Raw genomic sequence first — 27,974 nt, forward strand, 5'->3', positions numbered from 1 at the left:
TAACCCTTCCATGGCCAGGCAGAGGCAGCCCTAACCCTTCCATGGCCAGGCAGAGGCAGGCAGCCCTAACCCTTCCATGGCCAGGCAGAAGCAGCCCTAACCCTTCCATGGCCAGGCAGAGTCAGGCAGCCCTAACCCTTCCATGTCCAGGCAGAGGCAGGCAGCCCTAACCCTTCCATGGCCAGGCAGAGGCAGGCAGCCCTATCCCTTCCATGGCCAGGCAGAGGCAGCCCTAACCCTTCCATGGCCAGGTAGAGGTAACCCTTCCATGGCCAGGCAGAGGCAGGCAGCCCTATCCCTTCCATGGCCAGGCAGAGGCAGCCCTAACCCTTCCATGGCCAGGCAGATGTAACCCTTCCATGGCCAGGCAGAGGCAGGCAGCCCTATCCCTTCCATGGCCAGGCAGAGGCAGCCCTATCCCTTCCATGGCAAGGCAGAGGCAGCCCTATCCCTTCCATGGCCAGGCAGAGGCAGCCCTAACCCTTCCATGGCCAGGCAGAGACAGGCAGCCCTAACCCTTCCATGGCCAGGCAGAAACAGGCAGCCCTAACCCTTCCATGGCCAGGCAGATGTAACCCTTCCATGGCCAGGCAGAGGCAGGCAGCCCTATCCCTTCCATGGCCAGGCAGAGGCAGCCCTAACCCTTCCATGGCCAGGCAGAGGCAGCCCTAACCCTTCCATGGCCAGGTAGAGGCAGGCAGCCCTAACCCTTCCATGGCCAGGCAGAGTCAGGCAGCCCTAAACCTTCCATGGCCAGGCAGAGGCAGGCAGCCCTATCTCTTCCATGGCCAGGCAGAGGCAGGCAGCCCTAACCCTTCCATGGCCAGGCAGGGGCAGCCCTGTGATGTAGTCTTGTTTTTAAATGTATCTCTTAGCCGTTCTAGCTCCAGAAATAAACAACTGCATGGAGCTAAACACAGAGGAATCTTTGAAAATAAACATGAAACCCAACTTGAAAGATTTTTAGTAGATTTTGTCATTCAGATGCGTTATTGTACGTAGAATGCACATTCCTTATGAAAGGTTTAGTGTTGTCCCACTGTGTATAATGGATGGAGTGACTAACACACTTTTCATGTGTTTTCAGAACGTTTCAAATTGCATTAGGATCACACTAATTCAGAGATGGTTACAGCTGAATTAGGAATGAAATCCAATGTTGGCATTTGAGGATGACGGAAGCTACATGCTACGATGCAGTCGTAGTTTTATTGAAAGCCCATTTAGAATCACATTTATCAAGTGAACACTTCGTTATCCGTTGGTATAACGACTTACAGATTCTACATCTGTTGTTGTAAATAATCACCATCATACGGGACCTTCATTGAATATATTGCTACAGCTCATCATATTGGCTTCGTTCTTAAATGCCACAGGATTATACTGTTTTTGGGAGATTGGATAATGGCATCATTTTATTTTCTCATTTTTATTAGACAAGTACACACATTGAATTTCTCATATGCAAATAACTTCAGGTTATGATGCAGTCTCTGGCGTTATTATTTAGATGTGCATGATAATATACTGTAATACTACCGATAATATAGTGTAATACTACTGATAATATACTGTAATACTACTGATAATATACTGCAATACTACCGATAATATACTGCAATACTGCCGATAATATAGTGTAATAGTTCTGATAATATACTGCAATACTACCGATAATATAGTGTAATAGTTCTGATAATATACTGTAATATACTGTAATACTACTGATAATATACTGTAATACTACTGATAATATACTGTAATACTACCGATAATATACTGTAATACTAGTGATAATATATTGTAATACTACTGATAATATACTGTAATACTACTGATAATATACTGTAATACTACTGAAAATATACTGTAATACAACTGATAATATACTGTAATACTACTGATAATATACTGTAATACAACTGATAATATATCTAATACTTCTGATAACCATAACATTTTATTGTGCAAAATTAGCTCATTGAACACTGCAGGTTTACACCCCTTTTTTAACAGTGAAATACTGTAAGTGAAGTGTATGTCTACAAGTTTCTTAATACCTGGAAAAAAACCTGGAAATATACCTGGAAATATACCTGTTAATATACCTGTTAATATACCTGCCAATAGACCTGTAAATAGACCTGTAAATAGACCTGTAAATATACCTGTCAATATACCTGTCAATATACCTGTAAATATGCCTGTCAATAGACCTGTAAATACGCCTGTCAATAGACCTGTCAATATACCTGTCAATATACCTGTAAATATGCCTGTCAATATGCCTGTAAATACGCCTGTCAATAGACCTGTCAATATACCTGTCAATATACCTGTCAATATACCTGTAAATATGCCTGTAAATATACCTGTAAATATACCTGTCAATATACCTGTCAATATACCTGTCAATATACCTGTCAATATACCTGTCAATATACCTGTAAATATGCCTGTAAATATACCTGTAAATAGACCTGTCAATAGACCTGTTAATATACCTGTAAATATGCCTGTAAATATACCTGTAAATATACCTGTCAATAGACCTGTCAATATACCTGTCAATATACATGTCAATATACCTGTCAATATACCTGTCAATATGCCTGTAAATATACCTGTAAATATACCTGTCAATAGACCTGTCAATATACCTGTCAATATACCTGTAAATATACCTGTAAATATGCCTGTAAATATACCTGTAAATATACCTGTCAATATGCCTGTAAATATACCTGTTAATATACCTGTAAATATACCTGTCAATATACCTGTCAATACGCCTGTCAATATACCTGTCAATACGCCTGTCAATATACCTGTCAATATACCTGTCAATATACCTGTAAATATGCCTGTAAATATACCTGTAAATAGACCTGTCAATATACCTGTTAATATACCTGTAAATATGCCTGTAAATATACCTGTAAATATACCTGTCAATAGACCTGTCAATATACCTGTCAATATACATGTCAATATACCTGTCAATATACCTGTCAATATGCCTGTAAATATACCTGTAAATATACCTGTCAATAGACCTGTCAATATACCTGTCAATATACCTGTCAATATACCTGTCAATATGCCTGTAAATATACCTGTAAATATGCCTGTAAATATACCTGTAAATATACCTGTCAATATGCCTGTAAATATACCTGTTAATATACCTGTAAATATACCTGTCAATATACCTGTCAATACGCCTGTCAATATACCTGTCAATATACCTGTCAATACGCCTGTCAATATACCTGTCAATATACCTGTCAATATACCTTTAAATATGCCTGTCAATATGCCTGTAAATATACCTGTTAATATACCTGTAAATAGACCTGTAAATAGACCTGTAAATATACCTGTCAATATGCCTGTAAATATACCTGTCAATATGCCTGTAAATATACCTGTAAATATACCTGTCAATATACCTGTAAATAGACCTGTTAATATACCTGTCAATATGCCTGTAAATACGCCTGTCAATATACCTGTAAATATACCTGTCAATATACCTGTAGATATGCCTGTAAATATACCTGTAAATATGCCTGTAAATATACCTGTAAATATACCTGTCAATATGCCTGTAAATATACCTGTTAATATACCTGTAAATATACCTGTCAATATACCTGTCAATACGCCTGTCAATATACCTGTCAATATACCTGTCAATACGCCTGTCAATATACCTGTCAATATACCTGTCAATATACCTGTAAATATGCCTGTCAATATGCCTGTAAATATACCTGTTAATATACCTGTAAATAGACCTGTAAATATACCTGTCAATATGCCTGTAAATATACCTGTCAATATGCCTGTAAATATACCTTTAAATATACCTGTCAATATACCTGTAAATAGACCTGTTAATATACCTGTCAATATGCCTGTAAATACGCCTGTCAATATACCTGTAAATATACCTGTCAATATACCTGTCAATATGCCTGTAAATATACCTGTCAATATACCTGTCAATATACCTGTCAATAGACCTGTAAATAGACCTGTAAATATACCTGTAAATATACCTGTAAATATACCTGTCAATATGCCTGTAAATATACCTGTCAATATACCTGTTAATATACCTGTCAATATACCTGTAAATATACCTGTCAATATACCTGTAAATATACCTGTCAATATACCTGTAAATATACCTGTCAATATGCCTGTAAATATACCTGTCAATATACCTGTCAATATACCTGTCAATATACCTGTAAATATGCCTGTAAATATACCTGTCAATATACCTGTCAATAGACCTGTAAATAGACCTGTAAATATACCTGTCAATATACCTGTCAATAGACCTGTCAATATGCCTGTAATTATACCTGTCAATATACCTGTCAATAGACCTGTCAATATGCCTGTCAATATGCCTGTAAATACGCCTGTCAATAGACCTGTCAATATACCTGTCAATATACCTGTCAATATACCTGTAAATATGCCTGTAAATATACCTGTAAATATACCTGTCAATAGACCTGTCAATAGACCTGTCAATATACCTGTCAATATACCTGTCAATATACCTGTCAATATACCTGTAAATATGCCTGTAAATATACCTGTAAATAGACCTGTCAATAGACCTGTTAATATACCTGTAAATATGCCTGTAAATATACCTGTAAATATACCTGTCAATAGACCTGTCAATATACCTGTCAATAGACCTGTCAATATACCTGTCAATATACCTGTCAATATACCTGTCAATATGCCTGTAAATATACCTGTAAATATGCCTGTAAATATACCTGTAAATATACCTGTCAATATGCCTGTAAATATACCTGTTAATATACCTGTAAATATACCTGTCAATATACCTGTCAATACGCCTGTCAATACACCTGTCAATACGCCTGTCAATACACCTGTCAATATACCTGTCAATATACCTGTCAATATACCTGTCAATATACCTGTAAATATGCCTGTAAATATACCTGTAAATAGACCTGTCAATATACCTGTTAATATACCTGTAAATATGCCTGTAAATATACCTGTAAATATACCTGTCAATAGACCTGTCAATATACCTGTCAATATACATGTCAATATACCTGTCAATATACCTGTCAATATGCCTGTAAATATACCTGTAAATATACCTGTAAATAGACCTGTCAATATACCTGTCAATATACCTGTCAATATACCTGTCAATATGCCTGTAAATATACCTGTAAATATGCCTGTAAATATACCTGTAAATATACCTGTCAATATGCCTGTAAATATACCTGTTAATATACCTGTAAATATACCTGTCAATATACCTGTCAATACGCCTGTCAATATACCTGTCAATATACCTGTCAATACGCCTGTCAATATACCTGTCAATATACCTGTCAATATACCTGTAAATATGCCTGTCAATATGCCTGTAAATATACCTGTTAATATACCTGTAAATAGACCTGTAAATAGACCTGTAAATATACCTGTCAATATGCCTGTAAATATACCTGTCAATATGCCTGTAAATATACCTGTAAATATACCTGTCAATATACCTGTAAATAGACCTGTTAATATACCTGTCAATATGCCTGTAAATACGCCTGTCAATATACCTGTAAATATACCTGTCAATATACCTGTCAATATGCCTGTAAATATACCTGTAAATATGCCTGTAAATATACCTGTAAATATACCTGTCAATATGCCTGTAAATATACCTGTTAATATACCTGTAAATATACCTGTCAATATACCTGTCAATACGCCTGTCAATATACCTGTCAATATACCTGTCAATACGCCTGTCAATATACCTGTCAATATACCTGTCAATATACCTGTAAATATGCCTGTCAATATGCCTGTAAATATACCTGTTAATATACCTGTAAATAGACCTGTAAATAGACCTGTAAATATACCTGTCAATATGCCTGTAAATATACCTGTCAATATGCCTGTAAATATACCTTTAAATATACCTGTCAATATACCTGTAAATAGACCTGTTAATATACCTGTCAATATGCCTGTAAATACGCCTGTCAATATACCTGTAAATATACCTGTCAATATACCTGTCAATATGCCTGTAAATATACCTGTCAATATACCTGTCAATATACCTGTCAATAGACCTGTAAATAGACCTGTAAATATACCTGTAAATATACCTGTAAATATACCTGTCAATATGCCTGTAAATATACCTGTCAATATACCTGTTAATATACCTGTCAATATACCTGTAAATATACCTGTCAATATACCTGTAAATATACCTGTCAATATACCTGTAAATATACCTGTCAATATGCCTGTAAATATACCTGTCAATATACCTGTCAATATACCTGTCAATATACCTGTAAATATGCCTGTAAATATACCTGTTAATATACCTGTCAATAGACCTGTAAATAGACCTGTAAATATACCTGTCAATATACCTGTAAATATACCTGCCAATAGACCTGTAAATATACCTGCCAATAGACCTGTAAATATACCTGTCAATATACCTGTCAATAGACCTGTAAATAGACCTGTAAATATACCTGTCAATATACCTGTCAATAGACCTGTCAATATGCCTGTAAATATACCTGTCAATATACCTGTCAATAGACCTGTCAATATACCTGTTAATATACCTGTCAATATACCTGTAAATATACCTGTCAATATACCTGTAAATATACCTGTAAATAGACCTGTAAATATACTTGTCAATATACCTGTCAATATGCCTGTAAATATACCTGTAAATATGCCTGTAAATATACCTGTAAATATACCTTTAAATATACCTGTCAATATACCTGTAAATAGACCTGTTAATATACCTGTCAATATGCCTGTAAATACGCCTGTCAATATACCTGTAAATATACCTGTCAATATACCTGTCAATATGCCTGTAAATATACCTGTCAATATACCTGTCAATAGACCTGTCAATAGACCTGTAAATATACCTGTAAATATACCTGTAAATATACCTGTAAATATACCTGTCAATATGCCTGTAAATATACCTGTCAATATACCTGTCAATATACCTGTAAATATACCTGTCAATATACCTGTCAATATACCTGTAAATATACCTGTCAATATGCCTGTAAATATACCTGTCAATATACCTGTCAATATACCTGTCAATATACCTGTAAATATGCCTGTAAATATACCTGTTAATATACCTGTCAATAGACCTGTAAATAGACCTGTAAATATACCTGTCAATATACCTGTAAATATACCTGCCAATAGACCTGTAAATATACCTGCCAATAGACCTGTAAATATACCTGTCAATATACCTGTCAATAGACCTGTAAATAGACCTGTAAATATACCTGTCAATATACCTGTCAATAGACCTGTCAATATGCCTGTAAATATACCTGTCAATATACCTGTCAATAGACCTGTCAATATACCTGTTAATATACCTGTCAATATACCTGTAAATATACCTGTCAATATACCTGTAAATATACCTGTAAATAGACCTGTAAATATACCTGTCAATATACCTGTCAATATACCTGTAAATATGCCTGTCAATATGCCTGTAAATATACCTGTTAATATACCTGTAAATAGACCTGTAAATAGACCTGTAAATATACCTGTCAATATGCCTGTAAATATACCTGTCAATATGCCTGTAAATATACCTTTAAATATACCTGTCAATATACCTGTAAATAGACCTGTTAATATACCTGTCAATATGCCTGTAAATACGCCTGTCAATATACCTGTAAATATACCTGTCAATATACCTGTCAATATGCCTGTAAATATACCTGTCAATATACCTGTCAATATACCTGTCAATAGACCTGTAAATAGACCTGTAAATATACCTGTAAATATACCTGTAAATATACCTGTCAATATGCCTGTAAATATACCTGTCAATATACCTGTTAATATACCTGTCAATATACCTGTAAATATACCTGTCAATATACCTGTAAATATACCTGTCAATATACCTGTAAATATACCTGTCAATATGCCTGTAAATATACCTGTCAATATACCTGTCAATATACCTGTCAATATACCTGTAAATATGCCTGTAAATATACCTGTCAATATACCTGTCAATAGACCTGTAAATAGACCTGTAAATATACCTGTCAATATACCTGTCAATAGACCTGTCAATATGCCTGTAATTATACCTGTCAATATACCTGTCAATAGACCTGTCAATATGCCTGTCAATATGCCTGTAAATACGCCTGTCAATAGACCTGTCAATATACCTGTCAATATACCTGTCAATATACCTGTAAATATGCCTGTAAATATACCTGTAAATATACCTGTCAATAGACCTGTCAATAGACCTGTCAATATACCTGTCAATATACCTGTCAATATACCTGTCAATATACCTGTAAATATGCCTGTAAATATACCTGTAAATAGACCTGTCAATAGACCTGTTAATATACCTGTAAATATGCCTGTAAATATACCTGTAAATATACCTGTCAATAGACCTGTCAATATACCTGTCAATAGACCTGTCAATATACCTGTCAATATACCTGTCAATATACCTGTCAATATGCCTGTAAATATACCTGTAAATATGCCTGTAAATATACCTGTAAATATACCTGTCAATATGCCTGTAAATATACCTGTTAATATACCTGTAAATATACCTGTCAATATACCTGTCAATACGCCTGTCAATACACCTGTCAATACGCCTGTCAATACACCTGTCAATATACCTGTCAATATACCTGTCAATATACCTGTCAATATACCTGTAAATATGCCTGTAAATATACCTGTAAATAGACCTGTCAATATACCTGTTAATATACCTGTAAATATGCCTGTAAATATACCTGTAAATATACCTGTCAATAGACCTGTCAATATACCTGTCAATATACATGTCAATATACCTGTCAATATACCTGTCAATATGCCTGTAAATATACCTGTAAATATACCTGTCAATAGACCTGTCAATATACCTGTCAATATACCTGTCAATATACCTGTCAATATGCCTGTAAATATACCTGTAAATATGCCTGTAAATATACCTGTAAATATACCTGTCAATATGCCTGTAAATATACCTGTTAATATACCTGTAAATATACCTGTCAATATACCTGTCAATACGCCTGTCAATATACCTGTCAATATACCTGTCAATACGCCTGTCAATATACCTGTCAATATACCTGTCAATATACCTGTAAATATGCCTGTCAATATGCCTGTAAATATACCTGTTAATATACCTGTAAATAGACCTGTAAATAGACCTGTAAATATACCTGTCAATATGCCTGTAAATATACCTGTCAATATGCCTGTAAATATACCTGTAAATATACCTGTCAATATACCTGTAAATAGACCTGTTAATATACCTGTCAATATGCCTGTAAATACGCCTGTCAATATACCTGTAAATATACCTGTCAATATACCTGTCAATATGCCTGTAAATATACCTGTAAATATGCCTGTAAATATACCTGTAAATATACCTGTCAATATGCCTGTAAATATACCTGTTAATATACCTGTAAATATACCTGTCAATATACCTGTCAATACGCCTGTCAATATACCTGTCAATATACCTGTCAATACGCCTGTCAATATACCTGTCAATATACCTGTCAATATACCTGTAAATATGCCTGTCAATATGCCTGTAAATATACCTGTTAATATACCTGTAAATAGACCTGTAAATAGACCTGTAAATATACCTGTCAATATGCCTGTAAATATACCTGTCAATATGCCTGTAAATATACCTTTAAATATACCTGTCAATATACCTGTAAATAGACCTGTTAATATACCTGTCAATATGCCTGTAAATACGCCTGTCAATATACCTGTAAATATACCTGTCAATATACCTGTCAATATGCCTGTAAATATACCTGTCAATATACCTGTCAATATACCTGTCAATAGACCTGTAAATAGACCTGTAAATATACCTGTAAATATACCTGTAAATATACCTGTCAATATGCCTGTAAATATACCTGTCAATATACCTGTTAATATACCTGTCAATATACCTGTAAATATACCTGTCAATATACCTGTAAATATACCTGTCAATATACCTGTAAATATACCTGTCAATATGCCTGTAAATATACCTGTCAATATACCTGTCAATATACCTTTAAATATACCTGTCAATATGCCTGTAAATATACCTGTTAATATACCTGTCAATAGACCTGTAAATAGACCTGTAAATATACCTGTCAATATACCTGTAAATATACCTGCCAATAGACCTGTAAATATACCTGCCAATAGACCTGTAAATATACCTGTCAATATACCTGTCAATAGACCTGTAAATAGACCTGTAAATATACCTGTCAATATACCTGTCAATAGACCTGTCAATATGCCTGTAAATATACCTGTCAATATACCTGTCAATAGACCTGTCAATATACCTGTTAATATACCTGTCAATATACCTGTAAATATACCTGTCAATATACCTGTAAATATACCTGTAAATAGACCTGTAAATATACTTGTCAATATACCTGTCAATATGCCTGTAAATATACCTGTAAATATGCCTGTAAATATACCTGTAAATATACCTTTAAATATACCTGTCAATATACCTGTAAATAGACCTGTTAATATACCTGTCAATATGCCTGTAAATACGCCTGTCAATATACCTGTAAATATACCTGTCAATATACCTGTCAATATGCCTGTAAATATACCTGTCAATATACCTGTCAATAGACCTGTCAATAGACCTGTAAATATACCTGTAAATATACCTGTAAATATACCTGTAAATATACCTGTCAATATGCCTGTAAATATACCTGTCAATATACCTGTCAATATACCTGTAAATATACCTGTCAATATACCTGTCAATATACCTGTAAATATACCTGTCAATATGCCTGTAAATATACCTGTCAATATACCTGTCAATATACCTGTCAATATACCTGTAAATATGCCTGTAAATATACCTGTTAATATACCTGTCAATAGACCTGTAAATAGACCTGTAAATATACCTGTCAATATACCTGTAAATATACCTGCCAATAGACCTGTAAATATACCTGCCAATAGACCTGTAAATATACCTGTCAATATACCTGTCAATAGACCTGTAAATAGACCTGTAAATATACCTGTCAATATACCTGTCAATAGACCTGTCAATATGCCTGTAAATATACCTGTCAATATACCTGTCAATAGACCTGTCAATATACCTGTTAATATACCTGTCAATATACCTGTAAATATACCTGTCAATATACCTGTAAATATACCTGTAAATAGACCTGTAAATATACTTGTCAATAAACCTGTAAATATGCCTGTCAATATACCTGTAAATATACCTGCCAATAGACCTGTAAATATACCTGCCAATAGACCTGTAAATATACCTGTCAATATACCTGTCAATAGACCTGTCAATATACTTGTAAATATACCTGTCAATATACCTGTCAATAGGCCTGTCAATAAACCTGGAAATGAATCTGGAAATGAACCTGGAAATATACATGTCAGGTGATTGAGCTGAAACTTTTGCCATTCTTAAGATTTTCTCCAGTTCTGACTGCTACAGTTGATAGTTCTGACTGCTACAGTTGATAGTTCTGACTGCTAAAGTTGATAGTTCTGACTGTTACAGTTGATAGTTCTGACTGCTAAAGTTGATAGTTCTGACTGCTAAAGTTGATAGTTCTGACTGCTACAGTTGATAGTTCTGACTGCTACAGTTGATAGTTCTGACTGCTACAGTTGATAGTTCTGACTGCTACAGTTGATAGTTCTGACTGCTACAGTTGATAGTTCTGACTGTTACAGTTGATAGTTCTGACTGTTACAGTTGATAGTTCTGACTGCTACAGTTGATAGTTCTGACTGCTACAGTTGATAGTTCTGACTGCTACAGTTGATAGTTCTGACTGTTACAGTTGATAGTTCTGACTGCCACAGTTGATAGTTCTGACTGCTACAGTTGATAGTTCTGACTGCTACAGTTGATAGTTCTGACTGTTACAGTTGATAGTTCTGACTGCTACAGTTGATAGTTCTGACTGTTACAGTTGATAGTTCACCAGGGGTTCATTGCTGATAACTGATAACACTCATTCTGTCTATGTACAGTGGAGAGCTGCTAGATTGTGGTGGTCTGGCTACATGTCTGTGCTGTCACCATACACCACCTCCTCCTCCCCTGTCACCATACACCTCCTCCTCCTCCCCTCTCACCATACACCTCCTCCTCCTTCCCTGTCACCATACACCTCCTCCTCCCCTGTCACCATACACCACCTCCTCCTCCCCTGTCACCATACACCTCCTCCTCCTCCCCTGTCACCATACACCTCCTCCTCCTTCCCTGTCACCATACACCTCCTCCTCCCCTGTCACCATACACCTCCTCCTCCTCCTCTGTCACCATACACCTCCTCCTCCTCCCCTGTCACCATACACCTCCTCCCCTGTCACCATACACCACCTCCTCCTCCCCTGTCACCATACACCTCCTCCTCCTTCCCTGTCACCATACACCTCCTCCTCCTCCCCTGTCACCATACACCTCCTCCTCCTTCCCTGTCACCATACACCTCCTCCTCCTCCCCTGTCACCATACACCACCTCCTCCTCCCCTGTCACCATACACCACCTCCTCCTCCCCTGTCACCATACACCTCCTCCTCCTCCCCTGTCACCATACACCTCCTCCTCCTCCCCTGTCACCATACACCTCCTCCTCCTCCCCTGTCACCATACACCTCCTCCTCCTCCCCTGTCACCATACACCTCCTCCTCCTCCCCTGTCACCATACACCACCTCCTCCTCCCCTTGTCATCATACACCTCCTCCTCCCCTGTCACCATACACCTCCTCCTCCCCTGTCACTATTGTGAATTGAATTGTTGGACATAATAGACTGTGGGTGCGTTCGTAAATTCACTCTGGCCATCTACTCCAATTTCAGAGTGCAGAATAACTGATGAATTTACAAACGCTCAACACCCCTTGAATATGACCGCTGTCAGTAAACGCCACCGGAAAAAATGTAGTTACGTTATGTTGTTACCAGCAGCACAGTTACAGTCCCCAAACGCTCTAGATAACATGAAAACAGGGGACACCTAGTCAGTTGTACAACTGAATGCATTCAACTGAAATGTGTCTTCCCCATTTAACCCAACCCCTCTGAATCAGAGAGGTGCATGGGGTATGCTTTAATCGACAACATCAGCGCCCAGGGAACATTGGGGTTAACTGCATCGTTCAGGGGCAGATTTTTTTGACCTTGTCAGCTCAGGGATTCACCCCTGTAAATGGTCAGAGTGAGGTGTTCTCTGACTTGTGTTTGGAAGTAGCTGGAAAGCTAGCCAACTTTAGCCAGTTAGCTTGGGTGATTGACTGCCATTGTGTGGTCAGAACGCTCGGATCAACCCTACTCCTCGGCCAGAGCGTCCAGTGTGCGATCTGAACACACCGAGAGTGAAACACTCTGAATTTACGAACTGACAAGGCTCTGGATTTACAAACGCTGGGAGCGCGCTCTGAGCACACTCTGGCCCTCCAGAGTGAATTTACGAACACACCCTTTAAAAACACCAGGAAATCAGCTCCGTTATTTTCATTTAGTCTGTGGCCACACCACCTAAGCCCCATTTTATCCAGAAAAAACCCTGCATATAAATGAATAGTGAGTCTAATTCAAGGGGAAAAGAGAGAGCTCAAGGATTGAGTCCACCAGCCAGCAGAAACCATTAATTAAAACACAACTTTTTTCTCTCTCTCGTATCTCTTCTCCTTCTGTCTAACCATGTCTCTCTCTCTCTCTCTCCCTCTGTCTTTGACTCTCTCGCTCTCCCTCTGTCTTTGTCTCTCTCGCTCTGTCTCTTTCTTTGTCTCTGTCTCTCGCTCTGTCTCTCTCTGTCTCTCTCTCTGTCTCTCTCTCTCTAAGATAGATTGAGTGAACCCCTCCATGCCATGATGGTATTTAATGGGAACCAATGAACCGAGGATCTGGTCTTGCAGTAATACCTAGCAATACAAAAACAATACACACAAATCTTAAAAGTAAAATAATTAACACAAGAAATATGTCTATTCTAGGACATTCCTTGGTGTGCGTTGTATGATGTGTAACTATTTGCCATTTTAAAGTGTTTTTCATGGTTGCAAAGTCAAGGGACATGTCATGGATCACTGTCTAATACAGCCTGGGTACCAGCCTGTTTGTGCTATCAGATCTGGTACCAGGCTGTTTGTGCTATCAGATCTGGTACCAGGCTGTTTGTGCTATCAGATCTTGTACCAGGCTGTTTGTGCTATCTGATCTGGTACCAGCCTGTTTGTGCTATCAGATCTGGTACCAGGCTGTTTGTGCTATCAGATCTGGTATCAGGCTGTTTGTGCTATCAGATCTGGTACCAGGCTGTTTGTGCTATCATATCTTGGACCAGGCAGTCTACCTCATGACATTTGTCAGTGCGATTCAAGAACGCCTCATGAAGTAGACTGCCCGGTACAAGATCTTTTGATGCTCTTGCCAACTCCAATGACAAACAGGTTTGGCATGACAATGACTGAGTTGGCAAGATAGCAGGCGGGGTACTCAGGCCGTATTAGACAGTGATCCATGACATGTTTTGTAACCCTCTTCCCTGTGTGATTCCTCAGGGACACAACATCTTCTCCAAGCTGTCATCCAGAGAATATAGTTTCCTTATGCAGCTGTTGAAACAGTCCATCCTGGCCACAGACCTCATGCTCTACTTTTTGTATGTACTTTATTGTAAACACCAGATGGGATTTGATATAGACATATTTGAGGATATAGTCTCATACAACTCACTTCAAAAGCCTAGTGCAATCGTTTTAGTTGTTTTGCCCATATATATGATAACTGGCTTCATCTTTTTGACATACAAACTTGATGTACAAGTAAAGAATCTGTATTCTCATCACAGCTCTTGGTGAGCTAACAAATATTGTAGTCTGTACTGCCCCCTTGTGGATTTGTATATCACTTACGCCCCATTGAACAAAATGGACTAGAATCTATCCAGTCTCTCTTTTAGGAACAGGAACATGTTTTTTTTTTGCGCGCGAGTCGACTGGAATGTGAAAGGCCACAGAGACGTGTATAGCCAGACAACTGGATATTTTAGCTGAGATCATGACTGTCTGCCTGAACTCTCCCAGGTCCATGCTGATGACAGCGTGTAAAATATGGTGAGTTCTCTAAGCAGGGCGACAGAGTAATTCAGCTTCACCAGGAATTTAGTTTAAGAAATATGTATCCCAGAGTATAGGGCATAGGGCATATTCCCCTCAGAAATGTCTGGGAACTTGCAGGTGACTTGGTGGAAGAGTGGGGTAACATCTCACAGCAAGAACTGGCAAATCTGGTACAGTCCATGAGGAGGAGATGCACTGCAGTACTTAATGCAGCTGGTGGCCACACCAGATACTGACTGTTACTTTTGATTTTGACCCCCCCTTTGTTCAGGGACACATTATTCCATTTCTGTTAGTCACGTCTGTGGAACTTGTTCAGTTCATGTCTCAGTTGTTTAATCTTATATTCATACAAATATTTACACGTAAAATTTGCTTCAAATAAATGCAGTTGACAGTGCGAGGACATTTCTATATTTTGCTGAGTTTGTTACATTATAATTATTTCTATATGTCATGTTACATTAGAACTCTTACTATGTCATGTTACATCAGAACTCTTACTATGTCGTGTTACATTAGAAGTCTTACTATGTCATGTTGCATTAGAACTCGTACTGTCGTGTTACATTAGAAATATTACTGTCATGTTACATTAGAAGTCTTACTATGTCATGTTACATTAGAACTCTTACTATGTCATGTTGCATTAGAACTCTTACTATGTCATGTTACATTAGAACTCTTACTATGTCATGTTGCATTAGAAGTCTTACTATGTCATGTTGCATTAGAACTCTTACTATGTCATGTTACATTAGAACTCTTACTATGTCATGTTACATTAGAAGTCTTACTATGTCATGTTGCATTAGAACTCTTACTATGTTACATTAGAACTCTTACTATGTCATGTTACATTAGAAGTCTTACTATGTCATGTTGCATTAGAAGTCTTATGTCATGTTACATTAGAACTCTTACTATGTCATGTTACATTAGAACTCTTACTATGTCATGTTACATTAGAAGTCTTACTATGTCATGTTACATTAGAAGTCTTACTATGTCATGTTACATTAGAAGTCTTACTGACCCGGAAGGGTTGTTTAATACGCCACATGATTGAAATAGGGATCAATCACACAGAAATGTGCCTTTACAAAATAGTTCTGATCATTTCACATTTGATGAATGATTTCAACGACGTGCTTGTTATCAGTCTGTTAGATCACCACTGCAATGTAAATGTTATACTACTGTGCATGTTGATTGAACAGAGAATGGTTGGTTATATGTTCAACTGCTGATGCTATTTCAGCTGAGGAAAAAAGTGTATCGGGAATGTCCCACAAAGTGTAACGGCAGCTCTTTCCTCGCTTGTGCACCTCAGAATACCATGTCATACACTACAAAAACGACTCTTCCAGAGCCACAGATTGACGATTCAGAAAAACTACAAACTTACAATTGTCCCTTTGCTGATGAATTGAAGGGAAACTGTGAACACAGTTGGTTCCCTGTAGAACAGAAAGGACCATGGTGTAGCTGCATTAGCCTAAATAAAAGTTACAATTGGAAGCTATGAATTGTGTTGTAGATTTGTTCATTGGAGTAAAAAATAATAATTGCTGTGTGCATTGTGTGGTATGGATCTTTGACTACAGTATTGAAATCAACCAATTGCTATGGATGTAGCAACAAACAACAACTTGAACCAAGAAATACCTCGTATTTTAAACTTTACGTATATTACTTCACCTGTACGTGACGGACAAGCAGAGACACTTCCTATCAACTGCATTTCTAGTCAACCGTTATCTGAAAAAACTGCTTGTTTCATTTCAATGTATTTATTGCACAAACATCATTGATAAAATGTACTTAAAATGTTAACTTTTTAAGAAAAAAAATATATATACATGCATAACATTCAGATTTCAAGCTCTCATTAAGTTCTCTTTCGGGAACCATCACAGGAAGTAAAATCATGAAACTGATTGGATAAACGCTGCCTCCGGCTCCACCATTTCCTTTGACAACATTTTCATTAAAGGTGGAGAGGTGAGATACTTGGGCAGGAAGGTGACAATGCACTGTGGGAAAGCTGCGACGCCGAGAACAGGAGGAACGCAGTAGTGACAGGAAAACGGTAGCAGTACATTTCATGCATCTTACTCTAGCACCGTACAGTACAATCCCATGTCTGAGTTTAGGATTGGGCACAGCATCGACACATGCCTCGCAAAGAGGCCAAACTGATAAACATAATCATCTGTAAATTGTGACGAAGGTACAATTATCTTTCACTCAAATGTATCGTTTCCAACATTACCACAACGCTGGGACGCTCACCAGGGAACAGACAATTCAGTCGGATGTATTTCGTTGTCTAAATACAACCTCGAACTACAAGCAACTGTTTTAAGTAGTGACAAAATATAATTTAATTTAAAGAAAGTTTCTTTGACATGAACACGTAACATTTAAAGTAACAAATATGAACACATCTTTTGACATTTGCATATCTGAAAGAAAAACATGTTTCATCAGGATATAGGTTCATGTATTAACGGTATGAATGTCCCATACATTTAACTATACGGCATGTACAGACCTACACATCCACGATGTTTGCATGGTCTATATAAAAAGTAGTGAAAGGGCTGTGCTGAAAGTCTTTTTGGTACAAACATGGGTATTGGGATTCAGTCGTCTGTAACACGTTCACACTAAAAGCACATATGTCTCCGTCCACAAACTGAACTCTGTATGACAGGCAAAAACCATGCAAGGTCAAATCTAAAAAATTAACTTTTACATTTATTTTTTTTTAAATGAAAAAAATAAGTTGATATGCATCATATCCTAGTTTCTTCATAAACAGTTTAACGTTTGGGTTTGAGGGACATTTTAATCCAGAGGTATATTTTCAGAAGAGGCACGACTTCCAACGTAACATAAATCCTCCTAGGTAGGTAAAACAAAACACACATCTCTCGGTAATCATTAATAGTATAAGTAATACAAGGCTTGAGTGGAGAAGCAAAGACCAACTGGAAACAGGCAATCTAGAATGAAGGACACGCACATTATAAGGGAACATACAGGACGCCATTAACAAACCAGTCAAGCTTCCAGTGTGTGTGTGTGTGTTGTAGGAAAGGGTGAAGACAGACATCCTCAGAAAGGCACAGAGCTTTAGAAAAAGCATTCATCTACAACTCCCTGCTAAAGTACTGCCAAAACACAGGTAAAATAAACATCTACCCCCCAAAAAAATCTAGTTAATGAAATTGGCGAGAATTATAGGAAACAATTAAATTGTAGGCAAATATGGGATCACAAAATCATGTACAATATGAAAAATGCCATTCTTACGGCGTATACACGTGACTGAAATGATCAACAGTACATACACATTTACAGTACTATCGACTTGCCTAGTAAAATAAAGTGTGTACACGGCTTCATTCACCAGATCATCCTGGCCGAGGACATTACTGAGGACCTGATGCAATGAGCGTCTAAATGAATCATAGACCATTATTGTTACAGCATTCATTTTTTATTTTACTAGGCAAGTCAGTTAAGAACAAATTCTTATTTTCAATGACGGCCTAGGAACAGTGGGTGAACTGCCTGTTCAGGGGCAGAACGACAGATTTGTACCTTGTCAGCTCGGGGGTTCAAACTGGCAACCTTTCGGTTACTAGTCCAACGCTCTAACCACTAGGCTACCCTGCCGCCCCAGCACGTTAAGTGCAGTAATGTAATGCAAGGCAAGTCATCCGACTGATGTTGACTGCACAACGAAGTCACCCCGAAGGTGAAAGACATTGATACTGCTCGTCATATTTAGTAACCCATTATTCCAAGAGGTTGTTATAAAAAATGTCATGTAAATAAATTAGAGGAGGTTTCGGTTGCCGAAAATGTTTTCCGGGTCCACATATTCCTTAACGGACTTGAGCATCCCGACGCCCACGTTAGAGATGCTGTCCTTCATCCACTCCTTACGAAGTTTCCCAACTGGAGAGAGGGAAGAAAAAAACAAAACACCAAGGAGGTGAAATCAGCACGCCCGATTGCCCAGGTGGCTGCTGGGAGACAATCAATCTTGTTAGAGTGAGTGAATAAACAGAGGGTGATAAATGCCTTTATTCAGAGAGGAGAAATATTTTGCATGGCATGATTTATGGAGCCCAACAGCCTATCAAACTCATTAGGCTCTGTGTGTTCCCCGGCTGGCTCTGCCTTTCCCTCATGTTCACTAAGCCCATTCTCCTCCCACAGACGTCACCATGCTGTGTGGGTGTGTTGTTCTCCTCAGGCTGAATAAAACAGCCCTAAAAGTCAGCTCCCCCCCCCCCCCCTCGGTACCTTGCAGGGTGCCCAGCAAGGTACCAAGACCAGCGCTCTGCTTTACCAGCTGTCCAAACAGACACATTCCAGAGCCCCAAGTCCTGCCAGGACCTATGCAGGGAGTCTGGAGCCTCTGGGAGAGGGACAGGTTGTCACTGGTCCCTGAGAGGGACACCGTCAACACCAAGAACCCAACACTGACCACAGGATGTCTGGAGGCCAGGAGTTTATGACTTACAAATGCTGCATTGAAAATGTTCAATCCACTGTCAGTTATAGAATGGCAATAGACTCCTGCATCGTGAATAAAAGGTCACAGCAACCTCACTCCTTTCGTCAGATAACACACAATTCATTTAGTAAGTAAATAACGAGCAAACACAATGTTGATGAAACAAGATTCAATCTGAAAGCAAAACATTGGGTCCTTGAAGAGTAGGAAGCTAGCAGTGTGTTGTTTGCTCAGTGTCTGGGTAAGGGTCAAGCGTGAGGTCACGCAGTTTTTAAGAACAGCACACTATTCTAGAAAACAGCCCTGAGAACAGAATGAACTTGAGCAGGAGCCATGAACACATACTTTGGTAGTACACAGAGCATACAGTGCCTTCAGAAACTATTTGTACCCCTTATTCCACATTTTGTTGTGTAACAGCTTGAATTCAAAATGGAGTCCAATCGTCCGTCCGCCCCCCCACCCACCCATCTACACATAATACCCTGTCAAGTTGGTTGTTGGTTGGTCATTACTAGACAGCCATTTTCACGTCTTGCCATAGATTTTCAAAGCGATTTAAGTCAAAACTAACTCTGCCAATCAGGAACATTCACTGTCGTCTTGGTAACCATCTCCAGTGTAGAGTTCACCTTAGCTCTATTCTGTTTCATCCAACAACATAAAACGTGTCAGCCAATGACAAGCATAGCAGTAACTTAATGCAGCCACCGCCATGCTTGAGAATATGATAGTTTCCAGAGTGGCGCAGTGGTCTATAAGGCACTGCATCGCAGTTGCTAGCTGTGCCACTAGAGATCCTGGTTCGAGTTCAGGCTCTGTCGCAGCCCGGCCGCTACCGGGAGACCCATGGGGCGGCTCACAATTAGCCAGGCGTCGTCCGGGTTAGGAGAGGGTTTGGCCCAGCGTCGTCCGGGTTAGGAGAGGGGTTGGCCCAGCGTCGTCCGGGTTACGAGAGGGTTTGGCCCAGCGTCGTCCGGGTTACGAGAGGGTTTGGCCCAGCGTCGTCCGGGTTACGAGAGGGTTTGGCCCAGCGTCGTCCGGGTTACGAGAGGGTTTGGCCCAGCGTCGTCCGGGTTACGAGAGGGTTTGGCCCAGCGTCGTCCGGGTTACGAGAGGGTTTGGCCCAGCGTCGTCCGGGTTACGAGAGGGTTTGGCCCAGCGTCGTCCGGGTTACGAGAGGGTTTGGCCCAGCGTCGTCCGGGTTACGAGAGGGTTTGGCCCAGCGTCGTCCGGGTTACGAGAGGGTTTGGCCCAGCGTCGTCCGGGTTACGAGAGGGTTTGGCCCAGCGTCGTCCGGGTTACGAGAGGGTTTGGCCCAGCGTCGTCCGGGTTACGAGAGGGTTTGGCCCAGCGTCGTCCGGGTTACGAGAGGGTTTGGCCCAGCGTCGTCCGGGTTACGAGAGGGTTTGGCCCAGCGTCGTCCGGGTTACGAGAGGGTTTGGCCCAGCGTCGTCCGGGTTACGAGAGGGTTTGGCCCAGCGTCGTCCGGGTTACGAGAGGGTTTGGCCCAGCGTCGTCCGGGTTACGAGAGGGTTTGGCCCAGCGTCGTCCGGGTTACGAGAGGGTTTGGCCCAGCGTCGTCCGGGTTAGGAGAGGGGTTGGCCCAGCGTCGTCCGGGTTAGGAGAGGGGTTGGCCCAGCGTCGTCCGGGTTAGGAGAGGGGTTGGCCCAGCGTCGTCCGGGTTAGGAGAGGGTTTGGCCCAGCGTCGTCCGGGTTAGGAGAGGGGTTGGCCCAGCGTCGTCCGGGTTAGGAGAGGGGTTGGCCCAGCGTCGTCCGGGTTAGGAGAGGGGTTGGCCCAGCGTCGTCCGGGTTAGGAGAGGGGTTGGCCCAGCGTCGTCCGGGTTAGGAGAGGGGTTGGCCCAGCGTCGTCCGGGTTAGGAGAGGGGTTGGCCCAGCGTCGTCCGGGTTAGGAGAGGGGTTGGCCCAGCGTCGTCCGGGTTAGGAGAGGGGTTGGCCCAGCGTCGTCCGGGTTAGGAGAGGGGTTGGCCCAGCGTCGTCCGGGTTAGGAGAGGGGTTGGCCCAGCGTCGTCCGGGTTAGGAGAGGGGTTGGCCCAGCGTCGTCCGGGTTAGGAGAGGGGTTGGCCCAGCGTCGTCCGGGTTAGGAGAGGGGTTGGCCCAGCGTCGTCCGGGTTAGGAGAGGGGTTGGCCCAGCGTCGTCAGGGTTAGGAGAGGGGTTGGCCCAGCGTCGTCCGGGTTAGGAGAGGGGTTGGCCCAGCGTCGTCCGGGTTAGGAGAGGGGTTGGCCCAGCGTCGTCCGGGTTAGGAGAGGGGTTGGCCCAGCGTCGTCCGGGTTAGGAGAGGGGTTGGCCCAGCGTCGTCCGGGTTAGGAGAGGGTTTGGCCCAGCGTCGTCCGGGTTAGGAGAGGGTTTGGCCCAGCGTCGTCCGGGTTAGGAGAGGGTTTGGCCCAGCGTCGTCCGGGTTAGGGAGGGTTTGACCCAGCGTCGTCCGGGTTAGGGAGGGTTTGACCGGCAGGGATGTCTTTGTCCCAACGCGCTCTAGCAACTCCTGTGGCGGGCCGGTTGCAGTGCACGCTGACACGGTCGCCAGGTGTATGGCGTTTCCATTGGCGTGGCTGGCTTCCTTAGTTAAGAGGGCATTGTGTCAAGAAGCGGTGCGGCTTGGTTGGGTCGTGTGTCAGGAAGCATGGCTCTCGAGCCTCGAAACTCCCGAGTCCGTACGGGAGTTGCAGTGATGAGACAAGAGTAACTACCAATTGGATACCACAAAATTGGAGAGGAAAAGGGGTAAAAGTAATAAAAAAAAAAAATTAAAACCTTGACGAGTGGTACTCAGTGATGTGTTGTGTTTGTCCCAAACAAAAAATGAATTTCTTTGCCACATTTTTTGCAGTTTAACTTATTGCCTTGTTGCAAACAGGAAGCACATTTTGGAATACTTTTATTCTGTACAGGATTATATTTCTTCACTCCGCCAATCAGGTTAGTATTGTGGAGTAATTACAATGTTGTTGATCCATCCTCAGAGTTTTTAATGGCTGTGATAGGAGAACTAACTGTTTTAAAGTCACAATTGGCTTCATGGTGAAATCCCTGAGCAGTTTCCTTCCTCCCCGGCACCTGAGGAAGATGGAAGGAAGGAAGGACACCTGTTACTTTGTAGTGACTGGGTGTATTGATAAACCATCCAAAAGTGTCATTAATAACTTCACAACGCTCAAAGAGATATTCCTTGTTTGCTTTTTTTTTTAGCTATACCTTTGAGCATGGTGAAGTTATTAATTACACTTTGGATGGTGTATCAATACACCCAGTCACTACAAATATTCCGGCATCTACGTCAGGAAGGAAGCCTGTAAGGTAGGAAACCGCTCAGGGATTTCACAATGACTCCAATGGTGACATTAAAACAGTTATTTTAATGGCTGTGATGAGAGAAAAGAGGAGGATGGATCAACAACATTGTAGTTACTCCACAATACTAACCTAAATGACAGAGTGAAACACTCCAAAACAGGCCCCGAATTAAAACTGCAAAAAAATGTGGCAAAGAAATGTACTTTATGTCCTGAATACAAAGCTTAATGTTTGGGGCAAATCCAACACAACACATCACGGAGTTCCACTCATCATATTTCAAAGAATGGTGTTGGCTGCAGTTTATGGGTATGCTTGTCATCAGCAACGACTAGGGAGTTTTTCAGGATAAAAATAAAACGGAATAGAGCTAAGCACAGGCAAAATTCTAGAGGAAAACCTGGTTCAGTCTGCTTTCCAACAGACACTGGGAGACAAATTAACCTTTCAGCAGGACAATAACCTAAAACACAAGGCCAAATACACTGGAGTTGCTTAACAAAAGGACAAATGTAATGTTCCTGAGTGACCTAGTTAGAGTTTTGACTTAAATATCTATGGCAAGACTGGAAAATGGCTGTCTAGCAATAACCAACAACCAATTTGACAAGAGGTTGAACAATATAAAAAATAATGTGTAAATATTGGTGTACAAAGCTTTTAGAGACTTACCCAGAAAGACTCACAGCTGTAATCGCTGCCAAAGGTGATTCTAACGTGTATTGAATCAGGGGGTGGAATACCATCTCTGCACACCCTGACCTCGTGTAAACACTGGTTAGAATAATGTATATTTCCTGTGGTGGCCCCTCCCACCTTTCCTTCCCAGACTACATCGGTTTTCTTTGCTTACACTCCCCAGTGAGACGAGCTCCATTTGTCATGTGTTGATTGTGGGCAGACAAACCGCCTGTCTGCGCCCAGATAGCAGGCTGTTATTAATCACAATTACAGAGCGGGCCTCGCACCCAGGAGCTGCATCAATTTCCCCTCCTCCCGGCTACACACCCTCCTACTCAGCCCTGGGTGGTTGGCTGGGTGGTGGCCCACTATTTGGAGGGCAGTAAATACTGGGTGATAACAGCAACATCATTTACCCTGGCCCACTGCCTTCTTATATTAGCAATCTGTTCATTTTTAACCTTCCCCACCTTCAGGAAAAATGGTGATTTAATATCGCAGCTGATTCACTGCGTGCTGTTTCTGACAGGCGTGATGAATAGCCTGAAGTGATGTATGAAAACAGACGAGGCGCCTGGCAATATAGATGAGGCAGCCATTAGGGTTTGCCCTGATAGTCGCTTCACACTCCCTCCCCTGCTCACGTTTCAGTTGACCCGTGTTGAGATGAACAAAGAGCCATTTCTCTGTACTGTGGGAAACTTTGGAGGTGTGAAGGAAGTGATGAAAGATCTCCAAGCCAAAACAGGAGGTTTAGAAAAAGACTGGCTCACTTCTATACAGCAGCACAGAGCCTGACAGACTGCCTTCACGAGACTTTAAACCACTGCTGTGCCATCTAAGGGGATCTTTAAACCACTGCTGTGCCGTCTAAGGGGATCTTTAAACCACTGCTGTGCCATCTAAGGGGATCTTTAAACCACTGCTGTGCCATCTAAGGGGATCTTTAAACCACTGCCGTGCCATCTAAGGGGATCTTTAAACCACTGCTGTGCCATCTAAGGGGATCTTTAAACCACTGCTGTGCCATCTAAGGGGATCTTTAAACCACTGCTGTGCCATCTAAGGGGATCTTTAAACCACTGCTGTGCCATCTAAGGGGATCTTTAAACCACTGCTGTGCCATCTAAGGGGATCTTTAAACCACTGCTGTGCCATCTAAGGGGATCTTTAAACCACTGCTGTGCCATCTAAGGGGATCTTTACACCACTGCTGTGCCATCTAAGGGGATCTTTAAACCACTGCTGTGCCATCTAAGGGGATCTTTAAACCACTGCTGTGCCATCCATCTACGTAAGTGAATAGGCAAGTCAATTTTATGAATTTGTAGGTTTTGATATGAAGATATTTGGAAAAAGATGAAATGGCTAGATGTAGGGGCGTGGCTAGACATGGGGGCGTGGCTAGACATATGGGCGTGGTTAGACATAGGGGCGTGGTTAGACAGGGATGTTCACTTGACTACCTCCATGGTGGTGCGAGAGGCTTCCTCCATTGGCTAGGATCTCCTCTCTGGCAGCATGCTGGGAAAGGACAATATCAATAAATACATCAATTAACACATTATGTAACTATGACGATCACCTTAAAACCATGGTTGTGTATGTTCCCTCCTGAGGGGGTAACGTTTCAGGTTAGATATAATGCATGTCTCTGAGCGGTTAGGCACTACAGACGTGGAGTGCTCCGTAGATTTACCTCCACTTGTTCGTATGTATGGACTGGATCCGCCAGTCCTCTGTAGTTGAAGGCAAAGTAGAAGTATATACATGCGCCAGAGTCATAGGTCTGAGTCACTCTGCAAGACAGGAGAAAAGGGTTTTAACGTCATGATATACGCAACAGAAAATATAGGCTTGTTCACCTTGTGATTTGTTTTTTATGCTTTTCCATCACTCATCCCTCTGTAATTTATCTCCACGAGTTTAAAAAAAAGAGGGAAATGTTGAAATTGTTGAACCAAAATCTATTTTGTAACAATTAATGCAATTTTTTTTTAAAAATCATTTGAATCAGAGGGCAGGCAGACTGAGCTGAGAGGCGGGGCTTTCCCTCTGAACCTAAATTCTCCCTCATGGTTTCTGAGAAGCGGAGGAGAGGTGCATTGGATCTGCCACCTTGAATAACGCCCCATTATCAGGACATTGAAACGGCCATCAGTACACTCCGATTGGATCCTCTGAGCTCCATTTACAATGGTTCAGAACACAACATGCTTCAACACTGGCTGTCCATGATTGACTTGAAGATGGTTCCTTTCACATGAATATGCAACAGGAAGCTATAATAAATTACTGTGACAATTTTTTGCACCGTTCCAAAAGATGAAAACAAATTAAGGGGCTATTTGTTTCTTTTTCCAAGAAGTGCAGGACTAATGTGACAAAATTCATGTTTGATTTCCTTTTCATTAACAAATCGATGGATATCATCCTTCTCAGTAGTCATGTGTATTATTTACTATAGCTCTCTCTAACCAGGGTCAAAATGTCTGCATTGAACATGAAACTAGACCCTTATAATGCAACGCTGTGCCTCAGGGATGGAAACAGTGTACAAGTGATTTCCCTGTTTCTTTTCTGTGTCCCTTTTGTTGTAGGGAGAGCCGTTGTTCCAGTGACCTGGCCTATCACTCAGCGGGTACGCCGGCTTCTAGAGGTTAAACGGATAAATCTATCTTGTTGACAAGACTGCAGACGGGAAATGAATGGCTGAAGCATAATCAGGTTGGGCCCTAATTTGTCCCCAGTGAGCAAGAAGCAGGAAATGTTGTGTGTTGCCAGGTCACACAGGAAGATCCCAGGATTCCTCTCCTGTCTGGTCACACACTACAGGCTCATAGCAGAGAACACATCTTAGATGACAGTCATGGGATCAACCACAATGGTCCAATGCAGATTTTTTTTCAAACTACCTACAGTCCCCCGCACGACCTACAGTCCCCCGCACGACCTACAGTCCCCCGCACGACCTACAGTCCCCCGCACGACCTACAGTCCCCCGCACGACCTACAGTCCCCCGCACGACCTACAGTCCCCCACACGGCCTACAGTCCTCCACACGGCCTACAGTCCTCCACACGACCTACAGTCCTTCGCACGACCCACAGTCGTTGAATCATCTAGCTGGAGACAGACATTACGTAGAGGTTATGCAGAGGTTGTTTAAGATGACCTCCACAATGCCAGCAAGTGTGTTTTAGCAAGGAACAGAGACAGGTGCTAAACGTACCTGCATGAGGTCAACGGTTGAAACTGGACTCCTCTTTCTTTACACTCTCTGATAATTCTCTCCTTGACATTCTGGCAAAGGTCCAATACCCTGAAGACAAGACAACAAAGGAAACATATCATGAAGATAATACCCTGAAGACAAGACAACACAGGAAACATATCATGAAGATAATACCCTGAAGACAAGACAACAAAGGAAACATATCATGAAGATAATACCCTGAAGACAAGACAACACAGGAAACATATCATGAAGATAATACCCTGAAGACAACACAGGAAACATATCATGAAGATAATACCCTGAAGACAAGACAACACAGGAAACATATCATGAAGATAATACCCTGAAGACAAGACAACAAAGGAAACATATCATGAAGATAATACCCTGAAGACAAGACAACACAGGAAACATATCATGAAGATAATACCCTGAAGACAAGACAACACAGGAAACATATCATGAAGATAATACCCTGAAGACAAGACAACACAGGAAACATATCATGAAGATAATACCCTGAAGACAACACAGGAAACATATCATGAAGATAATACCCTGAAGACAACACAGGAAACATATCATGAAGATAATACCCTGAAGACAAGACAACACAGGAAACATATCATGAAGATAATACCCTGAAGACAAGACAACACAGGAAACATATCATGAAGATAATACCCTGAAGACAACACAGGAAACATATCATGAAGATAATACCCTGAAGACAACACAGGAAACATATCATGAAGACGTGATGAAAGCCATGTCTGCTTCACACATGACACCCTATTCCCTACAGAGTCCTATAGGCCCTAGTCAAACGTAGGGCACTAAATAGGGAATAGGCTGCGCAAC

General features: G+C 40.9%; 1 protein-coding gene across 3 annotated transcripts in view; it reads right to left on the bottom strand.

Annotated features, from left to right (window-relative positions):
* Positions 1 to 18,916: 18,916 nt before the first annotated feature.
* Positions 18,917 to 27,974, bottom strand: part of LOC110501919 (alkyldihydroxyacetonephosphate synthase, peroxisomal) — a 33,840-nt gene continuing 24,782 nt past the window's right edge. For 2 of the 3 annotated variants that reach the window (XM_036959399.1, XM_036959398.1), the window contains 4 exons: positions 27,108 to 27,197; positions 25,574 to 25,673; positions 25,341 to 25,398; positions 18,917 to 19,312 (listed from right to left, as the gene is read on the bottom strand). In XM_036959399.1, coding sequence (XP_036815294.1) covers positions 19,191 to 19,312; positions 25,341 to 25,398; positions 25,574 to 25,673; positions 27,108 to 27,197 — 370 coding nt within the window. In that variant the 3' untranslated portion in view covers positions 18,917 to 19,190. The remainder of the gene's footprint in view (positions 19,313 to 25,340; positions 25,399 to 25,573; positions 25,674 to 27,107; positions 27,198 to 27,974) is intronic. The other variant, XM_036959400.1, reaches the window with a different exon arrangement.

The sequence above is a fragment of the Oncorhynchus mykiss genome, chromosome 22, assembly GCF_013265735.2.
Source record: "Oncorhynchus mykiss isolate Arlee chromosome 22, USDA_OmykA_1.1, whole genome shotgun sequence".
Lineage (NCBI taxonomy): Eukaryota > Metazoa > Chordata > Actinopteri > Salmoniformes > Salmonidae > Oncorhynchus > Oncorhynchus mykiss.